The sequence below is a fragment of the Taurulus bubalis genome, assembly GCF_910589615.1.
Source record: "Taurulus bubalis genome assembly, chromosome: 11".
NCBI classification, from domain to species: domain Eukaryota; kingdom Metazoa; phylum Chordata; class Actinopteri; order Perciformes; family Cottidae; genus Taurulus; species Taurulus bubalis.
The window spans coordinates 10202837-10223606 of NC_136599.1; the positions used below are offsets into that span (position 1 = coordinate 10202837).

General features: G+C 39.6%; 3 protein-coding genes across 3 annotated transcripts; 1 reads left to right on the plus strand and 2 right to left on the minus strand.

Annotated features, from left to right (window-relative positions):
* Window positions 1-5865: 5865 nt before the first annotated feature.
* Window positions 5866-10079, minus strand: LOC306743966 (PHD and RING finger domain-containing protein 1-like; the record flags this gene model as incomplete). Its single annotated transcript, XM_079226526.1, has 7 exons — window positions 5866-5903; window positions 5996-6092; window positions 7433-7626; window positions 8624-8715; window positions 8913-9052; window positions 9139-9222; window positions 9930-10079. 7 exons carry the CDS (start codon window positions 10077-10079, stop codon window positions 5866-5868), a joined length of 795 nt encoding a protein of 264 aa, XP_079082652.1.
* Window positions 10080-11669: 1590 nt separating this feature from the next.
* On the plus strand, window positions 11670-12638 carry LOC306743279 (lysophosphatidic acid receptor 6; the record flags this gene model as incomplete). Its single annotated transcript, XM_079225784.1, has 1 exon — window positions 11670-12638. One exon carries the CDS (start codon window positions 11670-11672, stop codon window positions 12636-12638), a length of 969 nt encoding a protein of 322 aa, XP_079081910.1.
* Window positions 12639-12767: 129 nt separating this feature from the next.
* On the minus strand, window positions 12768-20651 carry ints11 (integrator complex subunit 11). The gene is made up of 17 exons (XM_079225570.1): window positions 20488-20651; window positions 20102-20199; window positions 19376-19449; window positions 19036-19264; window positions 18824-18922; window positions 18697-18731; window positions 18474-18612; window positions 18318-18382; window positions 17944-18133; window positions 17776-17859; window positions 17611-17700; window positions 16688-16850; window positions 16452-16562; window positions 15741-15802; window positions 15442-15584; window positions 14906-15035; window positions 12768-13096 (listed from the first exon to the last, which is right to left on the minus strand). The coding sequence occupies exons 1-17, from the start codon at window positions 20513-20515 to the stop codon at window positions 13034-13036; spliced, it is 1803 nt and encodes a 600-aa protein (XP_079081696.1). The 5' UTR covers window positions 20516-20651; the 3' UTR covers window positions 12768-13033.
* Between the last annotated feature and the right edge of the window lie 119 nt (window positions 20652-20770).

A 20770-nucleotide genomic window follows, 5' to 3' on the forward strand; every position in this document is an offset into this window, starting at 1 on the left:
CTCAGGATGAATTGCAATGACTTCAGTGATCCTCCGACATTTCATCAGATCAAAATGTTGTCCAATGTCTGTCCAATAGTTTGGCCTACTTTGAGTTTAGTGCTGATACGGTGACCGTGATAAACATTACAGCTGCTAAACATCAGCATTGCTGTACTTGTTTGAGCACTGCTGGAGGTGAAAAATCAATTCCACTATAACCTTGAGATTATAAACCATACCGGGACTATCACCAGTTATACAGAAGAAAAAACTCCACCAATATGGTGGCTCTGTTTTGTCTTTACTGCTTTGGGGACTAAACCAGCCCCTCAGTCTTTTCCTCCACACCAACCCCCCTCTCCCTCTCTGTTTCATCGCTGGTTCCTTTCCCTAATCTGAGATGAAAGCACTTACTGCTTCTTTATGAAGGTGTTGAGTCAGCGGTTGGCTGATTTCAAAGTGCACACTGCTGGAGAAACTTCAGAGCAGACTTTGTAACATGCATATGTATATACTGTTCTCGGTTGCAGTGCAGCAGCACATGATCAGAGGTAGAGACATTTATGTTTCCCTTTTTGCATGAATTGTAATAACTTTGGTGAGCCCTTAACTTTTCATCTATTGCCTTCCCCGGCACGTTTTTTTTGAATTTTTGATATCCAATACTTTGGTTTATGGCCAAATACTTGAACAAATAATAACATTCCCATCTGCCTCAACTGTACCTTGTGTTTAGTGGTAGCAAATGTTAGCATGCTAACACGCTAAACTAGGATGGTGAAAATGGTGCGCCTACACCTGCAAAACATCAGCATGTTAGCATTGTCCTTTTGAGCAAATTCACAGGATAACAGTCGCATTTAGCTCAAAACACCAATGTGCCTAAATGGGCATTTAGACAGAAAACTAATTGTGTTACTTTCAGCAAGAGCCAGGCTAGCTGCTTCCCCTTGTCTTTATGCTAAGCTAAGCTAGCCTGATGCTCACTGTTGCTTCATATTCAACAGCCAGATATGATAGTGTGGTATCAAATTACTCATCTAAATGTTAACTAGAAAGCACACAACTGTGATTCCTAAAATAACGAACAATTCCTTGAAGATTGGGGACTCTGTGAGGTTTTTGAGGCAGATTCTGAGTCATGATGATGATGATGAATGGAATTGGGTGCTTGACAGCAAGATGATTTACAGCAGAGAGTGCCGAGCTATCACATCAGACTGTTCACCTCCTGCTGCTTTTGTTTTCTCTGTGGCATCTAACAGGAGCAAATATGAGGCTGGTCTGCCTTTGTGCAGGGAAAATGAGTGGAAGGGAGTTGTCGACTCCCATTTTTGCTCCCTCTCATGGAAGACACAAGCACTGCTGCAGTGTGGAATCACAGCGAGAGATGTGTGGGTCTCTGGGAGGATGACCTACTTTTGCTCCCCTGTTTGGGCTGCTGGAGAGAGCTGTGAGTTGCACTGCTGAGCACACAGCTTGTAATGTTATCCCTTCTGACTGCAGGTGCAATGCTGCACAAGACACTACCAATGAGGCATGTACAGATGCTCCATGAATGTTCTGTATTATGCATGTTTTCCAAGCACCGACTTACTAAAAAATATATTCCCTTTTTTAAATCAATTTTAACCTTGCCATAGTACTGCTGTACTCATTCTTGAGGCGATATGTGTGCATGAACTAAGTGCACTTAGAAGGGGGCTGGAAGGATAAAGAACATACTAGCAGGATCATCGCAGTATTGTGTTTGTGATACTGTTTCGGCTTTTGACAGAGCTCTGCAGCCTTCTCTGCAGTTAAATGAGAAAATGGATACTACTCTTCTGTAAAGTAGATAGGAAGCTACTATCAGCAGCTAGTTAGCTTAGATTAGTACAACGACTGGAAACTGAGCTAACTTTCCTTCATCCAAAGGTATCAAAATCCACTGAGCAGGTCCTCCAAAAGCACATTAATTGACCTGTCATATCTTGTTTGTTTAATCTGTAAAAGAATGTATGTGTAAAAACAAAACAAAAATCATTTTACGTGGGGTTATGTGCTGAACTATTTCTTGGCGAGGACAAACTGTCAGGCAATCAGTGGGCGCTCCAGTAATATACCGGTCCCAGCCAAAAAATAGTCAGATACATAACAAAAAAAACCTGCACTCCAGTTTTTATACGGATTAGACAAACGAGGTGTTAACTAGCGATCTTTAGAGTAGTAGTTAATTGCGGTTTGGGGGTCGGGAACCCAACAGAGGGTCACAAGATAATGAACTAAATCGGAAAGCATTACAAAACAAAATCTGCTGCACCGAATAGTATTTCCTTTAATCTTTGCTTTTTCATGTCCACTGCTGTTTAATTACGCCTCTAAAATATTCAAATAAAACAAGGTCTTGGCTTGAACTGGTCATAACCAGTAGACTTATAGTAGACTTATGCAATCAGTAACAAGGGGTCACAAGTAGACAAAGCTTGTGTCTAAGCAAAAATGCCGGGAACCATTGAACTAAAGGAGAGGGCATGTTGTGATAATAATGCTCGTTTTAATAAATGATATTCTCGTTCTGCATACTGGGTCACACACAAAATCCCATGACACATGACCTTTATGAGGTTTGAAACCCCCCTTTTTACCAGAAACTGTTTGCAGTCATGTTAACATCACTGCTGACTTATTTAGCAGTGCACATTTTCCAGTGTAGCTAATGTCTCCAGCCAAAGTGCCTCTCTACCTCTGCAGCGCTAAGCATCGCTCCTGGGAGCGTTACAACTTCCAGCATCAGTTCCACTGCATCAGCAGAATAACTTGGGGGTGGAGCAGGTGCATGCTTTTAATTCAGCTATATGTTTTAATGGTTCTTTAAAAAGTAGAGGATGTAGAGAAATGCAGAACCTTATTAGTCCCCCTTAAAACGTACAAAGTGTTCAATACGCTAGAAAACCAAAGAAAGAGTTTATTAAAGGAATAGTTTAAAATGTTTGGGAAATACTTAAAATCCCTTTCTTTCTGAGAAATGAGAATAATGATACAGCCAGCATGCGGTTAGCTTAGCTTAGCATAAAGAATGGAAGTAGGGGAAAACAGCTAGTCTACAAAGAATACAGACATGTGTGTGGCCCTGTTACACAGGAACTGTTAAATTATTCATATTGTTTAATTAAGTAACTTAACAAATGTAATTATTTTTAAACTTTTGGACAGAGTCAGGCTAACTGTTTTCCCCATGCCTCGAGCGAAACTACGCGTATAGAGTCCTGACTTTAGCTTCATATTTTGCATACAGACACAGGGAGTAGTGCAGGTGAGTAAAACACATTTAGGGAATTCACATTAATAGTTTTAATGCACAAAAAAATATGTATTTGTGAACCACGCATTAGCAACATACCGGGTCACATAGCATGTCAATCTTTGAGAACATATTAATAAACAGTCTCTCTCTGGAACAGTGAGTCATTAGAAGTTTTGACCTTGGCACTTGTTTTAATCGTGTTAGGGTATGCCTAATCACGTAAAGGAGACGCAGGCTTTACACCCCAAAGCCCGTCGTCACTGGCCCACCGGCTCCTCATCCACTCTGCAGTATGTTGGTCCTGAAAATGTGACAGGATCCCTATAACGCGTGGATATGTGAGTACTGGCTCAAAGTTGGAGCTGCAACAAAGGAAAGTACTTTTCAGGAAGGCCGGTTTTATTTTACATGTGCACAGCTGTTTGCCCTGTTTGCAGTCTTTATGCCAAGCTAAGTCAACCATCTCCTGGCTTTGGCATCATATTCCACAGACATAAGAGTGTGGAGAATATTCCCTCCAAAATAAGTGAAGACAATAGCGAGAGTAACTGCTCTCCAGTGACCCTAAAGTGATCGCCTTAGTATGCGATAAACCAACAAACAAGGAACTGAGTGCTTTCTTGTGTACACTTGTTTTTAAACACCTTATGATGTCTTAGCTTTGACATTTTTTGTTCATTTCAACAATTCTGCTCAGCAAACATGTCTGGCTGACGAAGGTGAACATTTGTTTTTACTGTGCCCATTGTTTTTAGGGGAAAAGTAGGGCAAGATGAGCTGCAGGCTCTTCAAGTACCCGCCCACTGAATTACAACACGTGTGATGATGACGAACACAAACATACAGATTAACATTGAAAGATAGGCGCTATAATAATTTAACTGTAATACCAGGGAGCTATTTTAATGGAATGATTTCTTGAACTCACATTCATTTTTGTTCTTGTATCTCTTAGAAACTGGTTTTGATTTTAAGGCGTCTGATCCAGCAGACAATTGATTTTGGACATCAAAGGAGGGATTTAACATCAGATGACCAGAAACAACAGACCCGAGAGCGTCTGACTGAGGCAGCCTCGGGTATGGCTGAACAAGATCCTGAGAAATGAGACTAAGGCTGGTGTTGCTAGGCGATGGCTCAGGGCTGCTGAAGGAGGAGGGATGAAGAAATCCTGCAGAAGAGTGGAGTAGTCTCAGAAACCCCCGTTCCTTCACATACGTTATTTGGTCAAGGTCCGCCTACCATCTTCATGCACCCAAACCATGCGTCCTGAACCAAAGTGACTATGCACACTGATTTATCCAGGTGCTTGAGAAGTAATTTTACTTTCTGTTCACATTTAAAGTAATGGCAATGTTGGTCTGTTGGTCCTGACTGAAATGTCTCCACAACTATTTAACGGATTGCTATTAAAGTTTGTGCATACATTCATGTTCCCCAGAGGATACATCCTACTGGCCTTGGGGACCTCCCAGCAGGTTTCCCTTATCTATACAATATCTCCACATTTACTGAATGGCACAAAACGTTTGATATATTGAGATATTTATTGATCCATATTGTGACTACTCTTAGATGGATTGCTGAGGAATTTGGAAAATACATTCACGTTCAAGCGCCATCATGATGAAATGTCTGCAAAGCTAATAACATTCCCTCCAGCCTCAGTTGTAATTAATGCTTAGCGCTCCTTCATATAGCATGCTAAAATGCTAAACTAAGATTGTGAACATGGTAAATACCTGCTAAACATCAACATGGTAGCATTAGAAAGTATTACGAAAAGTTGCATGTCAAGGTTAGCATTCAGCTCAAGGTATAGCTGGAAGTACAGCTTCACAAGAGTGGCTGTTGACTCTTAGTCAAGTTTCTAAAGTGTGGTATTTAAAAAGATGTGTAAATGCTTGCGTTCCCTTTCTAATTTGATAAACAATATGAACATTCTCGGAACACATGATTTTGTATTTTAAAGCTTGGCGGTGGCTTCTCATTTTTACAAATCAGTGAATTAAGTTCATATTGATCACACAACAAAAAATATGTTGCAGTGGTTCCCTTCATGTACCTAAACACACACTATAGTTTAGTTTGGCTCAATCCAGCATTCGCCATCCTGCAGCCATAAATACTCACGATGGCACCTAATGAGTATTATAAGCCTACACTGAAAATAAATGCACTATTTATCCTGTTTGAGTAATGTTTACTAAGACTTACAGTGCACAGCTGTTTTATTTTAAATAAAACTTTACATTTTTTGACAAAAATGACCTCTTAGGTAGAAACTAATGGGCTGAATGCTACAGTTATACAGTACTGAGGCGGACTAACGGATTGCTGGTTTCGGTATTTTCATGGGATTTATTGACAGTAAGAAAACTATAGAATAATGTCAGCCTTATCTTCTAACAAAAGTAAAACAAAAACATTCAACTTAAGATTAAACAATAGTACTGAAATCAACATTAACATCTTCCTCTGGTCAGGTTCATGTTCATAACACAATGCTGCCACCATGTGGTCAATGATGACAGGAGGAGGCTTTATCAGGAAGTGAGGATACACACCGTCCAACAACTCCTCCTGGTGTCAGGAGATCAAGTAGCTCGCTTTCTTCTTTCCTTTCTCTTTAACTCTGTGAAACACACAACACAGATGATGGTAAATGTGAAAAAATCCACTGAACCTTGAAGCTATGAGGAAGTGAACTAACAGTCGGTAACTTACTGACCGCAGCACTGTTGGTATCCCCGTGATGAAGTGCAGCTACTTCAACTGTTGCTACTGCAGGCTGTGTTGCCCGTAACAGGTATCGGGGTACATGCTGGGAACAAAAACAAATCATTTATGATATTACACCAACAATGTTATGATAGGTTGTATTTTACAGTTCAAAAGCAAAATGTAAAAAGCAGCAATAAAATGTGGATTTTGTACATACTGCATATTTTAGATTACTGAAAATGAGGTGCAACTTGTGAACTGCATCTTATTGTGGAACTTTTCCATTCCTTTTATCTACTTTTTATATGTAGTTGGGTGTATAGTCCCAACACTTTTAATGTCTTAAACGGTCTTATAGTGCTTTTATTGTGTTTATGTTTTATATTCTGCAAAATTAATGTAAATTCAGAAACACTGAATCTCATTGTGACAATGAATAAAGAATCGTATCTGGCTGATCCGGTCATTATTGACCTATTGACTCAGTATATGAGATCAAATCATTCTTATTTTTAGATTTTACATCCTTGTCCAGATGTCCTTGAGTGAGTAAACAAAGCGCTGTCTCTACTAGAAGAGTATTAGCCACGCACAGCCAAATGAAGCCAGCACTTTACAACCTTAAAGAAATATTTAGAATTGGAAAATGATACAAGACACATACAAAGGCGTTGGTGAAGGGAAGCAAAGGTTATCCTGCCCTTTAATCTTTATCAACAGTTACAGTAAATCAATGTCTACTGTACATGAGCAGAAGAAGCAGTAACCCACACAGATGAACCCAAAAGAGAAGAGAAGTTTGGCAGGGACCGCAAACACCAGCAGCAAGAGACGATGCACACGCGTCAGTTGGTTGCATGCTGGAAAGGTGCAAGAAGTGTGGTTAAATGCCACAGCAGTGCCCATACAGTAAGGGGATCTGGTTACTGCTTGAAAAATTTCCCTTTGCCCCTAGTTACTTGATAAAGTCAGAGGCCCACTTGAGTTTACCGAAATGAATAATGCACATGGGGAGAGTTAATGGCAAACATTACATTTTTAAGTTCTACCTTTTTTTTCTGCATGTATTTCACACATCTTAATACTATCTGGATACAAAATATTAAATTTGCTATTTTAATCTGTTTCCCCAGTTGTGACTTTTCTGTTAAATACAAACAATGTTACTCTATTATTTTATATTTACATAAAACAATAACCTGTTTATAATTTCTTTACAAAACAAACTGGCAGCTATATCATTTCAAAGACAAAATTGCTTCATCCAGATGGTTCGAAGAGTCTCTGGGGGCTCTGGAAATACCTTCCGAACAAATTGCACTGTATAAGCTCTAATATTATGTTTGAACACATCTTGTCACCTGCGCACCTCTTAATTTTGACCTCATGCTGTCTGGTAGACAAACAAATGTTACTCTCTGTGTGTCATGTTGAACTGACCCTGGAGGTTTGGGGTAGAGGATGAGGATTGCTGCTGGCTCTGCTCTGGATCCTCTGACTGTGTCGTCGATCAGCGGAGCTGCTGGGACGATTCAGAGTGGAGGGCCGAAGGCGACTGCTGGCAGTTTCATCTACTTCAGCTAGGAGGTCCGTTAGTTCTCCATCACTGATCTCACCTTCCACCATGGAGCCATCTGAGCAGGGACAATTTCACATAATGGAAAAATGTTTTATAAAAAAAATGTGCCTTTAAATGTGCCTTTAAAGAACGAGTATGTCTACATGTTACAGTATATTTTATCTTTGGGCAAGAGACGACCTCCAAATAGAGGGCAATTTAGGCATGTTCCTATATTGTATCCATGGTGTGGATGAATCTATTCAGGCAGGCAGCTATGAGATTCAGATCATGTCATTGTGGTATGTAATGTATTCTTAGTTGTATTCTCTCTTTCTAGTTTGTGAGATGGCTACAAACCTCTGTATGCAAACCATATTCTCTCCTGCAGTTGTCAAATACAAATGGCATACCACCCCTGTACCTGGTATGAAGTAATCAATCACTTAAATGGACAGGTCATTAACATATAGGCAGACCTATATGTAAGACATTTGGATGTTTTGATGCCCACACTGATTCAATCACTCAGTCTCTATCACAACCTGAAAAAACATGTTTCTTTGTAACCTCCCACCTTTTACTATGTAAACTGTTACTCTTCAGTGGAGCCTTAGGCAGACTCATAGCGACTCTGTTTTCCTCTTCTCTGCGCAGGGAATACATTATTTCTTTAAGAGACTCAACACGGGTTAAATTTGCCATCACAGGTATGTAAATCAACTTCCTCATACGCCAGCACACTTAATATTTATATTGTTAATTGTTTGTTTGTTTAATGTTATATTTTGTATTATCATTAACTGACATACGTAATGATCATAAACAGATGCCTACCTGGAAGACTCATTCATCAGGTACTATTATTGCTTTGGAAAATGGTTGGCAGTAATTAAATAGGCTAAGGATACAAAAACACCAGTGTGGTCCTTTACAGAAGGAGGCAGCTACAATTTCCACAATCAATTATTTAGCAAAATAATAACACAAGTAAGTAAAAAAACAAACCAAAAGCAGGATGATATGTATATTTAAGGTGCCAGATACCGACTTGGTTACCAACAAAGCTTTACCTGTATGCTCGGGAGTGACCGCACACTCAGCACAAACCCAGTCACCTTCAGGACCAGTGTTTAATGATGGAGTTAAGCAGTCCATATGATACCTGGAAGTACAACCGCAGTTCTGTGATTAAGGTCCTTTAACATATATTTTCAGCAGCTCCACCAGAGATTGTAGGTATTTGAGTTGTCAAAGTCAATTCAGTACAACTAGCTATTGTAGTCAATTTAATGCTGCTATGACTAAAATAAACACCGCTATCTACTGAAAATTCCCTGAGATAAAACTGCAAAACCATACCCTGAATCACAGCGTATACACACTAGCAGCAGGTGCCTGCGGTTGCTGCGTCCACATTCCTCGCAGATAACAGTGTTGCTCCCCTCTTCTTCTTCTTCTTCATCATCATCATCTTCCCTTTTCTTTGTCCTCACTTTGATCTGCAGCAACACCACACACAGTTCAGGTCCCACACGTTTCCAAATACTTGGCAGGAAGCTTCCTTTGGGACACTGCAACTAATCACCTTCTTTTGGATCGCCCCTCCAGGGCGCCGTCTCTGGTGGATGAAAGCAAATCTGATCCGATCCACAGGACAAGTGTTGGCTGTCTGAGAATCAAGACAGAGCAACAACATTTCTCAATTTCAACCACAACAACAAATGCAAACCTTGATGTTAACGCAGCTTAGACATAATAGTCTTTTACAATTTGATTCACAGTCTGCACAGAGAAAAAAGAAGGTATTTTACCAAAGTGAAGGCTCGTACATATAGTGTATCGAATTGTCCAGCATATAACGAATATTTTCATGATCTTTTCTAAATTAATCCATCAAGTATTGTGTCAACAAAAGCCGAGAGCCGAAGGTGACATCTTTAGTTTACAGTCTAAAATGCAAAAATATTCCATTTACAATGACATACAACAGAGGCATATAACGTTTGGCATTTAATTGATTAAAAGAGCTAATTTAAAAATAAAATAGTGACCGAGTCAATCATTTAATCATTCAGCTCTAATCTCAAATGTCTTTTGACATGGTGTTGCACTTTGATATCATGTCATTGCAGCCATCCTTTTCTAAAAGATCAGGGAGCCACGAGGGGGTGGGGGAGGGAAGAAATAATTCCCCTCATCTTGAAACGCAAGTTAACTTGTCTCAATGTATTGATCTTGCAAATATATGGCATTGCCAGTGAGATTGCTACACCTTCTTGTCCGAATGTAAAATAGATAATATTCTGATAAAAGTAAGTGTGGTAAAGACATGAAATGTGTTGCTGGACAGGAGTGACAGGTGAAGTGTACGTTTACCTGGGACCACTGGAGTATACAATCAATGCAAAACACATGCTGGCAGTTTTCTAGAGAGGCTACTATTTGCTTTTTAAAGGGGCTCAGACAGATGTAGCATTTATCTGAAGCCTCTCCATCTGCTGCGTTTAACGCGGTTGATTTATCCATATTTTAAATATTACTAGACAAGAACATCACTGATTACAGGCGATGTTCATACGGCCTTCGCTGAGTTAAATCTGAACATAAAGACACTGTTGTATTAGTTGTGTTTTGTTATTAACAGCTAGCTAGCTAGGTGGCTAGCATAACATTACCGTTCAACATGGTAATACCTTCTCATATAGCTAGAGTCTATAAGTAATACACTATAAACTAGTTGTGCCTTTTAGTTATCTGTTGCAGCCGGTGATTATAGCACATATTAGCTCAACATAATTATTATAATTCGCCTGTAAAGTAAAATATTAGCGTTAACCACTTTTCAATGTATTCCTTGTTCCGCGCGACTCAAAACAACTTCCGGTCTTATTCTTTCAAAATAAAATTCTAACGTTGACGTTTTTAGGAACCATACCAACATGTTGTGAGTCACTATTTTATTAACTCATTCGAGAGAAGAGTATCTAAAATATTACTACAAATGACCCAAGCTGAATTACCAACTGAACACTTTATTAACTGTGCAACAGAACTTGCGATAAATAGCATCACCATATGTCTTAGCTTTACAGAAAGCACAATATCCTGGAGTACATAGATATGGATCGTATGCAAAAGATCCATAATCATGTCTTGCAATTACTTCATTAATAATTATCAATCATACAGTGTAAGGACATCTTGAAGAACCGCATTTAGGACACTCTGCATGCCCTTGACTTCAAAACTAACCTTCCCTATAGAGAAGAAAATGTGAAGCATGCTTGACCTCTATGTGTATTTTGTGTTATTAAGTCAAGCTATGCAAATTATAAATACACTAGTAAAAGCAGACTGTGTGCATATTCTAGTGTCATCAGGCTATGGTTTCCTGCCCCTCTCTTAATTCCACTCCTACAGTTCACTAAAACAGGAAACTAAGACGCCTTTGCAAAGAGCAGCATTGTATATGCTCACCGTACTCTGGGGAGCTGCTCGACCAATGTGCAGCTACAAAACTAAGCTTTCATCTCATGTGTTTTCAACATACAGTACAGATTTCTGCATTTGGAGATCAAACAAAAGAGTCAAGCGAAGTAACTTGGTAAGTGTTGTTTTTCTAAAAACCTATTGGTTTTATTTTAACTGTCCACAGTCTATTTGTAGTTTGTGTTCAGATTGTAATATACATCTAATGTTTCAGAAAAGTTGCATTGGAAAAGCAGTGAAACCACTTTAAAACCGTACAACTGATTGAATGTGCAGGATTCAAATCATCACATTAATGCTACTAAGTGTAGCTTTTATGGCTTTTTATAAGTGATCAGTGTGTCACTGCTATTTCTGTTTTACATCATCCTCTTCTTAGATAAACGTAAAGTAGTAATTACATGAGTAAATATCCACTCCATTTCCCCCTTTTTTTTACAGAACAATGTAGTCAGCTTCTGGAACAAAAAACACTGACACAAATAGATTAGTTTCCAAGGTAGTGAAAAAGTAGAAATGGAAAAACTGAATGGAAACATGCTTGTGTTTATACAGGAACAGATGCAGCAGCGTTTGAGAATCAACCTACGCTCACTGACTTTCATCTGACAAAACACTCCGTCTGCAATGATGAATGCGACCGGTGGCAACTGCAGTTCCCCGTCAGCAGAGTATCAGTACTACTTTTTCCCAACGGTCTACATCCTCGCTTTAGTTGTAGGTCTACCAGGAAATCTGGCCGCCTTCTTCGTCTTCACCTTCAGGACCACTCCCCGCACGGCCTTCAGTGTTTACATCAGCAATCTCGCTCTGGCAGACATCCTCATCCTCTGCACATTGCCCTTTAAGATCCACTACCACCTAAACAGAAACGACTGGGTGTTTGGGGATGTCGCCTGCCGTGTCACTGGGATTCTGTTCTTCGCCAACATCTACTTGAGCATCTGCTTCATGACTTGTATCTGTGTGGATCGCTACATGGCCACAGTACACCCGCACAACTATTTTAGTCTGCGGAGCCCCTGGTGCTCCCTGGTTGTGAGTGTGATTCTCTGGTGTCTAATTGTTGTGGCTATGCTGGTCTTTGTCCTCATGGGTCCCCTGGAAACCAAAACAGACAGATCGGGAAGCCACAGCTGCTTTGAGAATTTCGCCAAGAAAGAGTGGAACACACGCTTGGCGGTGTACAGCCTGCTGTGCCTGATCTTTGGCTCCTTGCTGCCCTCCATGATCATCATGGTGTGTTACCCGCTGGCTGCAAAGCGCATTTCCATGATAAGGACTAAAACAGCCCAAAAAGCTGTGAGGGTGATTTACACCATCCTGGCTATAACGCTGCTCTGCTTCCTGCCCAACCATCTGGTGTACCTGCTGCACCTCCTTCGACGGTTGGAGGTCATCCAGAGCTGCTCCTTGGCCAACGCCATCCACCACGCCAGGAGGGTCACTATGGCGCTCGTCATCCTCAACACATGCTTGGACCCCGTACTTTATTACCTCACCACCAACCACTGCAACTGGAAGCAGTTAAAGATGGCATGGCTGTGGAGAAGAGTCCGGGGAAGGAGGCATGTATACACCATTACAGTGAGCTGAAGGGTAACTGTGTATGCATACTGTAAATATATATCCTGATACGAGTCATTGTTAATGTAACTTTAAAAAAATGTTTCTTGAAATGTACATCAAAATAAAAAAAATGGACAAATCAAACTTTGAGTATTTTATTTTTATAACCGTGTGCAGTTCAGTCTATAAATGAGTCCATGAAAGAGTCTCCTACATCACTTAAAAAACAATGGGTCAACAAGGATCACTATCCCAACAATAGGAGGGAGCAAATTCAAAGTTTCCAGGTGCAAATATGTAATCATCTGCACTGGGAAGGAGGTTTGAGCCTCCACAAATCCAGGTATAAATGGGAGAGTACATTCACTGTTTTTAGAGTGAAATATCCTTCAAATGTTCGTTGTTTTGGATCAAAAGATATTTCAGAGTCCAGATGGAAGCCCCTTTTTCAGCAGAGTTGAAAGGAAGCTGCCCAGTTCCTCATCCTGACAAAGAAAAATCAGAAAACAAAGTCAAAGCAGAAGCATTGGAAGGAAAGACAAAGCACCATATTTTTACTTTAACGCAAGTTAAAATAAACACATACCTCGAAAGTGGTATCAGAACATGGACCAATCAAAGAGGACTGACAAAAAGCAGTTCCTATAGTAACTCATAGATGAACGTTACTGTGGTTCCCACATTTTCCTTTACCTGACGACACCTTAAAAGTAAGCAGTTGCTACTTGTAGCCCCTCGTTTTTGCAAACATTATGTCATACACCCTAAAAATCATAGTTTTCTACATTTACGTACATGTTTGTGTATGTGTATATATATATATATATATATATATATATATATATATATATATATATATATATATATATATATATATCTCAATTCTAATCTCTACAGTATTTGCATTATTTTTGACTAATTTATATACCATTTTTGGCTAATTTATATACCACAATTTATTACACAAGTAACTAATTATATCAAACGCTGGTATTCAATTTAAAACAAAATATGACAAAGAGGCAGAAATGTACCATGTCTCTACTTTTGCTTTGCACAAAGCACAAGAAGCCACAGAAACACCTTCCACTGCGCAGTGACTGCAGTTCAACAGGATGGTCCCCCCCCCGTACTTACATTACAAAGCCCCAACTCTGCCCACACAAGTTTTCACTTCTTGATCAACCTTTCTTCAGGACCCTGAGGGCATGTGAAGATTGTTTCACTGATATTCTGTGAGCGATGCGTTCAAACCGGATTTTACCCAAAACAAATGCACTTATGCAGTTGCAAAAGGATCTGGGACAGGAAAGGATGCAATACTTTTTTTTTTTTATCTCCACAGGGTTGTGCCTTATTCACACTTCTGTTTAGTACATTTGCAGATAACACAGAGGTTGTCAGCTTCACAGAAATGAGTCATCAGATGGGCCCGTAGTCAGTGAGCTTGTACAGCGGTGTGATGATCACTATCTGAGACTGAACAGTTATAAACCCAAATATATATTGACTGACTTGAGAAAAACGTCACAACCTCCTTCTCAGACGTTGTGAAAGGAGCAAAAATGTGGACAGCTATAAGTACGCTGGTGCTTGTTTCCAACCAACTCTCGATTATCTGACGGCTTATCCTTTTGATTCGTTTCAGTCTGCGTTCAAACCTCCCCACAAGACCGAAATAGCTCTCGTCGGAGTTGTCAATGATCTTTGCATCAGTATGGACTCAAATGTGTTCAATCTTGTCCCTCTAGACCTCAGTGCTGATTTCAAAACTGTAGATCACACTCTCTTATTAGAAAGACTGGAATCATGGGTGGGATATCGGCATAGCAGAGTCTATCAACACATCATATGGAGTTCCACAGGGATCCAGTCAAAACACTCTTTTGTTTAACTTGTATGTAGCTACCACTCAAAAGAAAAATATAACGTCCATATACACATACATATATATATGCCAATGAATGCCTCCTATATAAAGATTAAAAGAGTGGAAGAGAAAATAAAATTAAGTCTCATCTTGATTCTTTGTCTATTAAAACAAAGGATGAAGCAAGGAACCTTGATGTCATTCTCAACATCAAAAAAAGAGGGTATAAACAAACAAACAGACAGACCCTTTAATTATTAATAATATTGTGTCATACGTATTGTAATTTTCCTTACATCTGACCTGCCAGTTTAATTGTCTTATTGTCTTTTGTTATTGGGTTTATTGTTTTTTTGTAATTGTAAAAGTTTGAAAAACATTGTAAAATTAAATCAGTGACGCAAAGACAATGACAATATTTTACCTGATAACTCCAGGAAAGTAGCAGAACCTTGGTGTTGAGGTCTTCAGCAGAGGAGGAGACTTTGATGACGATGGACTCTACCATGACTGTTCCATCGGGGAGGTGCTGGATGGTGTAACCTTTTAACACGCTGAAGCAGACAAATAAAATGCAAATAATACATGTTATCTTACATCTCACAAAATGCAGCAGAAATTAAATGCGTTACATGATACATGCATTAAACATATTTCACACCTCAAGCATCCATGATTTAAAAAGGAGATAAGATCAAATATCTTAATTCTCAGAAAACAAACATTCTGACACATCCTGTAGTGCATATCCTGAAGTATATCACAAAAATACTAAAAGATGTACTGGACACTAGACCCTGGGATAAAATAAAATGTATTTTGTGGATAAAAAGGCAAACAAACAGTAATGGAGGAAGGTGAAAAAAGTAGGTGGTGTAGGTGAATTGCAAAATAAATGCAGATTAGAAAGATGCTGCAGGAGGCCCAGTGAATCTCCTCTCCCTGCACTGCTACTCTCACCTCTTGAGGTGTAAGTAGATTCTGTGAAGTGTGTCGGCGTCGCTGTGCGGGTCCTGGAGCTGCACGCGGCAGGTGAAGCGTAACTGATGTTCGTTGAGGCCCAGCTCCTTTAGGGCTTGCTCTGACGACACCAGCTTCAGACTCTGTGCTCAGGGAAAGAAAACGAGGAGTTGCATCATCATCTGTCCAGTGCTGTAATGGAGCAGTTGCCACGAGACTGCAGAGCACATAAGTATTTAGAAAGTCCAATAGTGACCGACTCACTGCACTGACATATAGTCAGAAGTATTTTAACTTACGTTTTCTTTCATGATCAGGGTTCCATGCATGGTACGAGGCTTTTTGGGATCAGGAAGCGGTCCTTCAACACAAGAATGGTTTAGATAAATTTACAAGAAAATAAACAGATAAATCTTCAGCGTAGGTTTGGGAGCTTCTGATTGTCCTGCCAATATGTTTACAGATCTCAGCGGTTTATCATGAAGAAAGAGCAGATGCTTAACCTGAAGACCTGGCAACCCGCCGTACTATACGCATTGTCAGCGATCTGCAGCTCAGAGAGAAGAAGTCCGAACAGTTATGAATGGTTGGCGTTTTAAAGTGGTTAGTATTATATTTTAAATGTTTCAAACATTCTAGAACTGAAAACATTTTTGAACCGGTGTTGGCTTATTTGAAACTGGACAAAAATTCAAGAAGGAGTATGGAAAAGACTTCTTATTTTCTCTGGTTTTAGAGTCTATCATCTCACATACATGACATTTGTCATTATGAAAACTAATTTGGGTTATGGTATTTAGGTGGCACGGGACAAGATGACTGGCCGTGTACACCACTCTGAACAACACTTCAGTCTTCTCAAATGTCAGGAAAAAACTGAGTTCTGAAACTGAAACTGTGTAGGCACCCTGTACGCCACCGTAACCATAAGACAACATTTGTGCCATTTTATTTCCCCCTAGCTTCTGAATTCAACGAAACTAATTCCTTAAAAACCAACCACAACATACCTCCGAGAGCCATCTCCCGCTTGAGCAGATTGAGCGAGATATCCACAGGCACGCTGGGATTTGTCGTCACAGTCACCGTCTCTCCGTTGGCTGGCATGTGGCAATCTATGCCTGTCATTTAAAAACAACAGTAACAGGACTGACAACGCATTCTCCTCCCATTATGAGCATGCAAACTTTTACCAATGACTTTTCATTTTTAAAAACATTATTGATGTGGATGGAAATGCACTTACTGAACTCCTGTTCAATCTTGCCCTTGAGGAACTCCATTTTTACCGCCTCCCCGTGTACCAGCAGCATGTTTCGGGGCTCAGCCATGCGAATGAGCTGCATGATGCCCTTGGCATCTGCATGGGCACTGAAGGACATGTACTCCACCTGTAGCTTCACTTCCAACTGTAAGAATTACAGAAAATTAAGTCAATCAATCTGCCAGTGTTGTTTTACACATCTTTGTGGTTATTGTTAAAGGAGTATTTTGATTTCTTGGGAAATACACTTATTGGCTTTTTTGCTGAGAGTTAGATTAGAACTCTCTCACTCTTTTAGCTGCTTCATTAAATATGGAGCTAAAACCAGGAGACAATGAGCTTATTAAGCACAGACTGAAAGCAGGTGAAAACAACTAGCCTGACTCTAATAAAGTTCTGCAGGAGTGAGTCCTAAAACCCAGAAATGAGTCGGCATGTTTGCACTTCCAGATCAAAGTCAATGGGTTTCTTGAATGCTTTTTTTAAAATTAGATGCTTTAAAAAGGATCTGTGGTTAACACAAGCTATATAGATTTTAACATTTTGTTCTACAACATAAAAGTCAGTAAATAACCTAACCTGTTTTTTTTTCTAATTTTGCAGCTTTTACGTGTCTTAAAAAAGTGATTGCATTTATGCTTAAAAAAACCCATACAAGTTAAGCTTTTGTTTGCCACAGAGTTTTTGTTCTGCAATATTCCAAAATGAAATTGAACAAAAGCGTAACTGTTCCTTTAAGCACCTCTGGCTTAACAGACAGAAGTCACAAGGAGAATAAGAGAAAGTGGGGGATAACATGAGGAATTTATTTTATCTGCAGAGCTGCAAAAAAAAAATAGTTCAACCCATAAAATAAAGTATGATCCCTAACTGACACAGATGACGGGGAAATGAAAAACACTTACTGTTGATCTGCCTTCCAATTCCAGTTTCCTCTGCCCATTCAGGATCTTGTGACCGATTGTTCCTTGTACACAATACCCAGGCATGATGACCTAAAAGAGGCAGAACTTGTTAAAAAAAAAAAAATCCCCCCCCCCCAAAAACTTCCATTTTCTTCCAAGACTCACCATGTTTTTTTCATGACCAGCCCATTTCTTGAAGATTTGCAAAGACTGGCCAGCATGCAGCATACCTGGTGTGGCAAACACCACCTGAAAGTGCACATATTGTTGTGGTTTTACTGCCATTTGAATTTTCATCCTGTAACTTTTTAGAGGGAAACAAATCAAACTTACCATAGGTCCAGGATTATCAGCATAGGAGCGATCAAAAGGCTTGATGTGCTTGAATTCAAACATGTTTCTTTGTACAAAGGTTTTTCGAATCTTCTGGTTGGTCCATGTTATGAAAAGCTTGTAATAATGATTCGCTTTTTCCGTCAGCCCCGTGGAGAAGTAGATTGGGGCCTTTAAGTTCATTCTCTCCCTGTTTGAGGAGAGGAGGTAATTAGTCTCTTTTCAACTAGCCAGCACTTATTATAAAAAAGTTGATAAGAATACCGGCATTATTCTATCAAGCGTAATAAAAAAAAAAATATATATATATATATATATATATATAATATAAGACAGTGTATGTGAATTTTACTTCTTTGGAAGAACAAACCTACCAAAAGGTTTCCAACAGGATGCAGAGTTCTTGTGCTCTCCCGAGGGCAAAAACTGGAATAAGAACCTGAAAAGATGAGAAAGCTAAAACTTGTAAAAATCCGAACTCTCTCCATAAACACCCCAAAATACAGAATTCCACTAGCTCTGAAAATTACCTTTCCTCCTCTCTCTATGCTTTCATGCACTTTCTTCAAAAAGTCTCTCTCTCTGCATCTCTTTGAGTCCCGGATAGTGGTGGCATATGTAGACTCTGAGATAAGAATGTCTGGACGGCACTTGTCGATCCATGCAGCACTGCAAATATACAAACGCAAGGATGAAGAGACTGTACGTGCAAACTCCAGCATATAATCATTAAATACAGTAAAGGCCACTTACCCTAAATGCCTGTCAGGTGTCATGTTATAGTCTCCCTAAAAAAGAAAAGACAGTATTCTGAGATCATGTCTGTCAAATTCACTCTCTGATATGGACTCTGACACAGTGCAGACTTGTTAACACTCACAGTGTAGACCACAGATTCTGATCCCACTTTGATGTGCACCATGGCAGCTCCCAAGACATGGCCTGCATAGTACGCCTTGATCTCTAGCTCATCATCCACCTGCCAGCAAGCAGCACAACAGAAACAGCTTGATTTGCCATCAAAAGAGACAAGCAGCTGGTGCAGAAATTATTAATAGATGAATGTCTTCAAAAATGATATGAGCACTGCACCTGGACGGTCTGGTGCAGGTTCAAAGGTACAACTTTCTTCATGCAGTCCTTGATCATCTGCGAGGTGAAGAAGTTGGTTTCTCCCTTTTTGTCGACGGTGATCTTCCGGAAGTCCTCCAGCAAAATGGGACAGATGGCCTTGGTGGGATGGGTCATGTAGATGGGTCCATCGTAGCCCACCATCTCACTCATGAAGGGCAGAGCGCCACAGTGGTCCAAGTGGAAATGGCTGAGAAAGGAACAGGTAGACATGTAAAAAACACTGGATTTTGATATGTATTCTATCTGTATTAGTGAGAGAGGAAATACACTACATACTGTGAATATTAGGACAACAAACCTGATGATCACACAGTCCAGAAATTCAGTCAGACGCCCATTCTGGGTTATATAAGAAAAGTCTGGGAAACGTCTCTGCAATGACAATACAGACTTGCATTCAATGGGGATAAGACTGTAATGTATCTTCTCCACAAAGTCCAAATCGTTTGAAACTCACAATGTGTCTTAAAAATAGATGTTGAGGCTAATGTATTCAAAATAACAATTATGCACAGTGGGTGTGCAAAATGTGATTTTGGAGATGAAATTAAAGAGTCCTGAAGATGGATTACACTTTTAAAAGAGATACTTCTACAATTGATTATTTTCAATTATATTTTTCGATCAGTTGTTTAGCCTTGGTGAAATGTCTTAAAATTAATTTGTTGTGTTCAACCAATGGACCATAACCTAAACATATTCAATTTACAATGACATATATTGGCAAATCCTCACATTTAAGAAGCTGCAAATAGAGAATGTTTGATTTATTTGCTTTAAAAAACTGATTCAACTTAGTGCAGAACAAGTTGCTTGTGTTAGCTATTTCATTTTATAAGTTTTAAGTTTCCGCATGTGCAGCTCCGATGTTGGATTATTCAGTCTTTTATTCACTGTTATGTAAAACATTTGACAAGTGTAGTGTGTTTATTAAATGAAATCAAACAAAAGAAAAGCATGACATGCCATTGCTGTTTATCTTACAAGGTTATTTGATATTTTAAATATAAGCTAGTTTACTTACGTCATCATTGTACCCCATGTGCATCCCACAATCAAGCATTATGTTTTTGCCTCCAATAGAGACGAGGATGCAGCTGCGGCCGACATCCTGTCCAGCACCTTGGAGAGGGAACAGTGAAGTTGAGAGAAAGCTTAAAAAAAAAGAAGAAGCAACACACAGGTCACGCGAAGTTAGCTTCGTCAGCTAACAACGGCTGCTGGCAGCGACGGGTGAAACTTACGAAGTGTTTTCAAACATCACGACAGAAAAAAAAACACAAGTTATTGCTGCTCCAAAAGCGTCAAAGACTTAGATGACATGTAACGTCAAACAGTTACAGACACATGTATTGTTGACGGAACTAGCAGAGTAGATGCTAACCTAGCTGTGTCGTCAACGTTACTCACCGAGTGGTGTTACTTTTATTTCAGGCATGTTTTCTCAGCCTGATGTAGAAGACAGAAAAATGATCCAGGGTTCCGGTCTGGTTCCAAAATATAACACCTTGTTTACAAAGATGTGTTTATTGTCTAACTTGTACAACTACATGTGGGTCATTTCGAGTCCAGACTTTTTTCTTTTCTTTTTTTTTTTTTTTACCAGAGCCAAGCTATTTACTTCCGGGAGGCGCCTTCAAAATAAAATCCCTTTCTACAAACCATGTTACAAGAGTTGACTACACGACTTTTT

Bases quoted from the DNA above. Each gene is read 5' to 3' on its own strand.
- ints11 (XM_079225570.1), bottom strand. From the start codon at position 20,515: ATGCCTGAAATAAAAGTAACACCACTCG. The intron at 16,851-17,610 runs GTAAGTGTTTTT...TAATTCTTACAG, and splicing joins AATTGGAAGGCAGATCAACA to TTGGAAGTGAAGCTACAGGT. The intron at 15,585-15,740 runs GTAAGTTAAAAT...CCCTGAGCACAG, and splicing joins CCCTGATCATGAAAGAAAAC to AGTCTGAAGCTGGTGTCGTC.